The sequence below is a fragment of the Cyphomyrmex costatus genome, unplaced genomic scaffold (genome assembly GCF_001594065.2).
Source record: "Cyphomyrmex costatus isolate MS0001 unplaced genomic scaffold, Ccosl1.0 scaffold4083, whole genome shotgun sequence".
Taxonomy (NCBI): Eukaryota; Metazoa; Arthropoda; class Insecta; order Hymenoptera; family Formicidae; genus Cyphomyrmex; species Cyphomyrmex costatus.
Window position 1 is genome coordinate 2160 of NW_017278300.1, and position 8614 is coordinate 10773.

Genomic DNA, 8614 nt, shown 5'->3' on the forward strand with positions numbered 1-8614 from the left:
TATATATATATATATATATAATATGTAGATAAATAATATATTTGACTTCTTAACTGTAAAAATGTTTAACGTAAAACAATATCTTTCATTTAAAATAGAAATTTCGAGAACTGAAGTGAATCATTAATCTAAGACAGGATGACTTTCTTGAAATTTTTCTAAGTTATTATCTGTTTATACATTAGTACAATATTAGTTTTGTATATATATTTTAAAATATAACGTATCGGTTTTACATTCGATTTCATAATGTGGTTTTCCGAAAAAATATAATACAGTCTACATATGCAAACACAATTTATTATTATTAATATTAATTAACTATACTGTTGTATTAATTTGCAATTCTTTATATGGAATAGTCTTCAATTAAAGCGTATTACAGAAAATTACAACAATAAAAGAGTACATTAGTTTGAAAAGTTTTCGACCTTGCACATTTAAACAAAACAAAGAAACTAATGAACGCATCTATTTAAAACTTTAGTAGATCTGGGATAAAACAAAAAGGAACAAACTTGAAAATAGTTTGATATTTATGGTGTCATTTTTCGTATCAAATCATGAATTTTTTAAACTACTTCTTGAATTGCAGCAACATTTTCAACGTGTTAACAATTTTGCAATAACTTAGCAACATTGTAACAATGCTGCTACTGAATACTGTGATCAAACAGCTAAAGCAATTTGATAATAAATAAATCAATAACTATGAATTTTAAATTATAAAACTTACCTTGTATATTTGTTCAAAAGAATAAATATTCTCAAGAATTAATTTTATCATTGCAAGTGTAGTAAGTAATCTATATAAACAAAATAACATATTCATAATTAATATATTCTCTCTCTTATGATTAAATATAGTAAACATTTACGAAAATATTATTACCTAGGTTTTATAATCTTAAAATTTTTTAATACGTAATCAAGGATTATAAAGTTTCGTACATGCTGTTCAAGAATATATTTAAAGACATGAGAATGCTTATTATTGTTAAATAGTGAAGTATTTAGTGCTAATATGTTTAAATAGTTGATGATGATATCAGGATCTTTAGCACAACCCAAACCTTTCAATAATTCTCTATCTTGGTGTTTTAGTTCTCCTTTTACATATAATTCGAACATTTTATCCCAAGTAGTTTTATTGGCTGTCATCATACCGGTACAGTACACATATTTTTCCCACCGTGAAATTCTAAAATATGTAATTATTAAGAAAGAGTACATATATTTCATACAATAGCCGACTTTCCATTTTATCAAATTTTATATTTTTACATTTTATTGTAAAAATATCTATTCTGCTCTAGTGTCTTACACTTGTTATATTATCATATGACATTGGGAGTACAAATTACAGAGTACAATTACTGTTCGGTCCGTTTTCCAAAAACTGATCGCCTCCAAAGACCAGTCATTTTTTCGATATGGAATTCGAAAATTGCCTGAGAGATGGGAAAAAGTAGTAGCCAGCGATTGGCAATACTTTAATTAATCTGTTCATTCATTTTGATTTGTAATAAATGCATTTTTTAACACAAAAAACGGACCGAACTGATTTGTACATCTAATAATATAACAATGAAATAACAAAATGAAGGAAGATATACCGATAACGCAGCTTGTCATTTCATTGTACTTATATTTTTACTTTTACATAATGGAACATTTATTCTATTACTACGTTCATTATTGAATAAAAGTAAGGACTGAGATTATAAAGAAAAATGTCTGATCTCGACGATTTGAAGAAATAGAATGTCGACTGTAATTGTATCGATATGCTGGCGTATGCACGCACATACAAATACAATTTACGAGATTATAAGTGAGAAAAATTTACGTGTAGGTTTTGGGATTCGCGAGATGTCTACTTAATTTATGTGCGGTCATTTTTATGCATTCCTCATTATCAACAACACATGCCCATTTTAATGCGTTTATCCTTATCAATTTTGTAACATCGTTATCATTAGGATCTTCTATGTATTTTACCTTCTGAAGAAGCTTATGGAGGAGTCGTTGAATGTGTATCTAGAAATAATAAAATAATAATGCGTTTTAAATCTGAAAAAATTCGACGCGCAGTTAAAAATCTACATATGTAGAATATAAAATCACACACGATTATAGAAGCATCCAAGACCGGCTTGACCGTTATGGTTTGTGTTTCTCATTGGTATTAATTCTTATGGTCTTATAAGATTTAATATTGTACAACTATAATAAGGTCCTACCTTGAAATGTCTCATTTCCGGCAGTAGAAGTGTCTTCGGTATATATTCTATAACTTCGAACAATGATTGCCATGCCACATAATCTCTTTCCTTCGATAAGTAGTTTATTAGTTGAAGGAACAATAAGTCACTTATTCGATGATCAAATATTAATATGAACGAATCAATGACAATCTGAGCACGATTAAGGACGTGTATGTTTTCATATTCCTTACTATTTAAGTAATGTGCAATTTTTTGCCAATTTTTGTTATCGTAACTAACACGATAGTATCCTGTTGCATTATTCATTATATGTATTATTAAATATATTTATTAAATTCGAATTTATCAAGATATATTTTTATATATAAATATATATATTTTACCATTTCTTAATGTAACATACGAATGTAACATATTGTATATTACAATGAAAAATATAGAAATTACGGATTATAAATTACTTTACATTAATTAATATTTAACAATAAAAATTTTGGAAAATTAAATATAAATCCCTTTTAAGGTTTTAGAAATACAAAATACATACAAAAATACATAAAATGATAAATGTTCAGAAGAATGCTCTTCCGGAAAAACCTCGTATTTTCAATAATAAAAAAACTAGTTAAAAAAGATATATATACCATGTTTTCAAAAAGTTTTAAACATATATATATATATATACAATAATTATAAAACAAAATATAAAATAAGGAAGAAGATAGAACTCTTTTATTTGTCCTTACCAGTTAGTTGTAAATTGACAATAATCCAATCATTTGGATTAATTGTAAAACTTATATTATGTTGATCTGGTCTTAACCAATAAGAAGGTACAGTATTGGAGAAATCCGGATTGGACTGCGTAGCGAAAGTTATAGGAATCCACCATGTATTCGCACAACTAATCTCTTTAAATTGCCCTAAACATATTTTTGAAATCGTTACTTCGCCAGTTTCATAATTTTTCTCCACATGTACAAAAGGATAACTCTCTTGGTTTATCCAAGTATCCATCACTTCTTTTATTTTGTAATCTTCATGAGGAATATCAGATTGGTTTAGAGCACTTTGCATGGCGCTCCACAAATCGTCCGGAGTAACCGAGCGAAACTGACTACAAATTTGACAAACATGGAGTAATATGTATATTGATTATTAAAAGATATAGTTTAAGTAAATATTTAATGTCGTTGGACTCAAAGATACATGTAAAACTTATAAAACGTGAAAGGCTGAATTTATAATGAGTTTTTATCATATTAGCATATTATTCTTATGTAATTAACATTACGTATATTATATAGTTAACGTTATATATATATATAGTTACGTATACAGAACTTTACATAAATATATGCATATTTATCGATAAAAGCGCGTTCTAAATGCTGGCCAAAGCATACAGCCTATAATTAAATATAATATAGAACATCTATAAAGCCTATTGGCATATGCTCTATGTTTTATTATGAATATTATAACAGTTATTATAGTTATAATGTTGTAACATATTACAATATAAAAATACAAGGTTACATTAGAGAGTCACACTTACTGTCTGTCCAAATATATAATGAGACCATTTCGAAATACCTCTTCAGTAATGATATTTTGTAACATGCGTAACAAAACGGATGCTGTAATAATAGACATAAAATATTCATTAATATGTAATACATTTAAAGCAGCTAAATTTAAATTGCACGTACAAATTTAATATATGCTATTAGTATTGTGCTTTTTTATCTTTTTCTCACTTCTAGGAGAGTTGCCGAAATACCATTTAACCTATTTTTTATTACATTTTCTATTTGGCACTCTGTTTTGTACGTTAATAAATATTGGAAATTGTAGTTTAACGCTTAACATATATTATTATATTTTCATCACGAATGCATGTAATGTGCCCTATACCGCAACGCTTTTGCGTGCGGGAAATAGCCAATTCCTCTCAAGCCGTTGAATTACTTCTCTAATCCTACTCTTCTGCGCAAAAACGTTGCTGTATAGAGCACATTACAACGAGCACTTGTAATAAAAAATTCTATCTGTAGTGTGGGTTTGTCCGTCCCGCGCTATCGACAACTATCCCCCACTGTTACACAATGTACTATTATCTTTTCATCAATAACAAGACGTAGCCTATTATATTTTTGTCTATATTATTCATTTCTCATGCGCTTATATATACATATATTATTGTTACTACATGTTGCTTATATTAAGCAATAATACTAATAATAATAAAAATTGTTGAGATATGATTTAGGCGACCAATACGCATTCGGTGCGCGACTCTCCCCTACAACATTTAAAATCTATAAACTATAGCTTATAATTTCTTTTACATAATCCTACCTTTTTTATAAACATTGGAATTCAATGAGTCATCTTCAAAATTAATACCATATTTCAATATGACAAAATTTAAAAACTCTGTATCTTTTAAAAAAGATTGCTGTATTTCATGAATCATAAATATTTCCGTTATCCGCCAATTGAAAATCTGTAAAAGAAAGTACATCAATGTGATTAAATATTAAAATTTCCAAAAAAAGCTTGCATTTTATAAAAATAAAAAAATTATTGTTTATCTGCCGCTTTTACATTTCCTATTTTACATTTTATTACAACCATTGGCTTTTGTCTATGATTTTTTTTTAGTAGAGGGATGATCTTTAACCCCGTTATTATAACTTCTTTTTCCTGAAGAAAGTGTATGCAAAGTATAGTAATTTAAAAAAAATGTTATGAATGGAGTACTCATTAATTTATCGGAGCATTTTTTGTTCCTTGATCCAAAAATCTTGCGAAATTTTTTTTATGTATCAGATGCTCTATAAAAAGCTATAACGGAAATTCTAGAAATATTATATACATAATCATAAAAGAAAAAACATTATTTTATTACATAATAAAAAAATTGCTCAGAATAAAAAATAAAGTCGTTTCATAAAGAACGAAAAAATAAAATCTTTCGGGAGAAAGGTTTTGAATTAATTAAACTTCCGAATTCTCTGTGGATATGCTCATAATTAAACCAAAATTATACCTAACATATATTAACAATTTTATGACGAACTTTTATCAAGATTAAAATGCCTAAAAATTGATTATTTATAAAACTTTGCTAGAAAGTATATTTAATATGAAATATAAATAAAATATGAACAAAATACTTCGAATCTTATTATTTCATTAATAAATTCTAAACATAGATGCAGAGAATATATTCTCGAATTCTAATAAAAATTACAATATTCTTATGATTCCTAAACATAAAAATAATATTAAAATGTAAAAGAAAAATTAATTAGTAAATTTTCTATTGTATTAACATATTTTTATAATTTATTTCAAAACACGTTATACCCTTTTTCATAATTTTAAATTAGAGCACTCGTTAGTTCTATCTTGATAAATTTTTGGAAAGTGTAGTTTTAATAATATTTAATTGATATTATTATCTAATCTTATAGTAAAATTTACTTTAAAATGCTTTTTCCAATAAATAATCATGCATTATGTATGATAATATTCAATAACCTTGTTGATTATGTACATTTGGAAGAACGAAGCAAATCCTTCACTTAACCACATGTAGTTCCACCAACATGGAGTGACTAAGTTGCCAAACCATTGATGTGTAAGTTTATGCGCTATTAACAACGCTATTTCTGTTTTCTTAAATATTGGATCTTTGTCATCATCGTAAATAATATTTGATTCACTGAAATACAGAAAATAATAATATATAATTATGTAAAATATCACTGAATATGCAGTTTATTGTGTTAAACTAATTAATTACATTACAATTCATTATTTATAATTCTCTTGCGTAAATAACATAGATATTTATAATTTTTTTTGCGTGTGCATGTGCGTGGGTATAAATATATATTTCAGGAATGCGGAATATATAACGTTAGTAGTTAATTTTGTCATTTCTTTTTGTAAGAATGGGAAAGTCAGTTTTGAAAAGTAGCTTATTATTATTAAGCGTAATTTGGTAAAAAGAAAAATACGAATTCATTATTTGTAACGCGTCAATACTACTTTAATTCGTTACAAGTAATGAGTTATTTTCTTAAACAAATAATTTGCTTTAATAGTAAAGCGTAATAGTATCTAACAAGTTATTTCTTTCATAAGTATCTTCCCAAGTTTTAATTTTCAATTGGTTACCATTATCAAAAATTACAACGTTATTCGTTAAATCGATATTGTAAAAAGTAACGGTGCAGAAGTAATGGCGTTATGTACCACCCATCTCTATGCACGATATATAGAAATACGTTGTACAAAGTCGAAACCATAGATACATGTTTGGACAATCCAAACATTAATGCACATACTTTTTTGTTATCTCGAAATGCACAAGTATTTTAAATTATTAAATTTTTAATGCTAAAATTAACATATTGATTGGTTTTATATGTAATAATTTAATAAATTTTCTATAAACTGTATATTACTCGTAAGTGATGAGACCCCAATTTTCCATGCCACCAACTACAAAATTCGGTATCAAGACGTGATCCATTTTCGGTACCTTCTGGACACTAGTAGTATAATGACTCAAGAATTTTACAATCTCATCAGCAGCACTGTGTGCGAATTTTACTTTCGATATCAAAGTTATTGATCTACACCACATATTGATGGTTTCGTTTGCGTTAGGAACGCGAACAAATTCAGACATCGCAATCGCTACGATATAAGTGGACATTACAGGAGTGGTCTCGAAATGTGTCCATATCATATTTTCTTTTTCGTAGTGTTGTTTTAGTATTGGCATATTTGACAGTACACTGTATTTCTCATGATGTGTTACGGAGATGCTGAAAGTGGCTTTTATTGCTGGTTCGTCCCAACATGGAAACATTCGTCTGGCCCCATTCGGTTCGAAATGTGTTACAGCTAACCACCTGCTGTTTAATAAAGTATTTTAAATGATAACAAGTTTTCTATTTACGTCATTTAATATAAGAATTTAATAAATATTAATTACCGTTAACTGACTATTATTTATACGTAAAAAAATTTTAAGTAAGTAAACATAAATTAAAATACTGAATTAGAATTGTTAGTTATTTGAAATTAAAGTATTAAAATATGCATATATTTTAATTCGTATATGTATATTTTTTGGCAAAGTATAATTACAATATACATACATGTATTTATAATATATATGTATACATTTATATTTTAATTAGTTATATTTTGCCGAAAAAAATCTTTTGGTATGGAAACAATGATAGAAGCAAAAAAAGGTAAAAATGGATACTATGTATTGATATGTTGCAAATATATTTTCATGTTTAATATATACTTACGTATTTCCTTTAGGGGATAAATACCAAAATTTCATCAATCCCTGTTTTTGGGAAGACATTAATAGGTTACCGGCAAATTTCATATTCAAAATGTACAGACCAGGAGATAACACATCATTGAAACTCAGTATCAAAATGTCGGATGTAATGTTCTGAATATGTTTCATCGGTTTATAAACCGTACCATAGTCGTTAATCAATGTTGTAGCCGTTTCATTTATTTCTAATTCCCGCGAGTGTAAAGTTATATTTGACAATTCATAACGAATCTCGATTTCGATATTGGATTCACCGTAAAAAGTAAAATTGCCTTCTTCGAGATGCAGTGTTAGATTAATGTTATAATGAATTGGTACCGTGTTGTTGGGTAAAAAACGATCGATAATTTCTACATTATTATCGATGCAAGACACTGTTCTTGTGACCAATATTACACCAATATTTAATAACAACTTTGGAAATCTCATATTGAAACCCTTTTTTTAAGTATCTGCGGTTATCCATTATAGAAAAAATAAAAGAATAAGAGTTATTGAAATGTTATATGAATTTTTACATATATACAAAAATAATTAGAAAAATTAATTTTTCTACTTTTTTTTATTACAAAAATCATTTGTATTTATAATAATATCTATCGAGTATACTTTGATGATATTTGTAATTAATTTATCATTTTTTCCGTATAATTTTTATCTAAAACGAAACCAAATAAAAACTAAAAAAATCTATTAAAAATTATATATAAAAATTAAATCTATTTAATATTACTAAAATTTTTTTAATAAATTTTACATATTTAAGTAGTGTATTTACGTCTGTTTGTAAATAATATTTGTCATAAAGCTATCAATACATAATGTTGGTATGTAATAATATTTGATTTCTTCCGTTGTCGGTTAGAGCAATTGTTTAAAGAAAGAAAATAAGTTTAAATCTATTTGTCGATTCGGTTATTTGTCCTGTTTGATATATTTATTTAAAAACATTATAAACGTGGAAATGGCATTGTAAGAGTCAAACGAAAAGAAAATTAACAAC

At 26.6% G+C, this 8614-nt stretch overlaps 1 protein-coding gene across 1 annotated transcript; it reads right to left on the reverse strand.

Annotated features, from left to right (window-relative positions):
* Window positions 1–1845: 1845 nt before the first annotated feature.
* Window positions 1846–8040, reverse strand: LOC108777121 (aminopeptidase N). Its single transcript, XM_018543923.1, has 8 exons — window positions 7574–8040; window positions 6710–7162; window positions 5778–5961; window positions 3989–4019; window positions 3787–3868; window positions 2975–3345; window positions 2244–2518; window positions 1846–2040 (listed from the first exon to the last, which is right to left on the reverse strand). Exons 1-8 carry the CDS (start codon window positions 8038–8040, stop codon window positions 1846–1848), a joined length of 2058 nt encoding a protein of 685 aa, XP_018399425.1.
* Window positions 8041–8614: the final 574 nt, after the last annotated feature.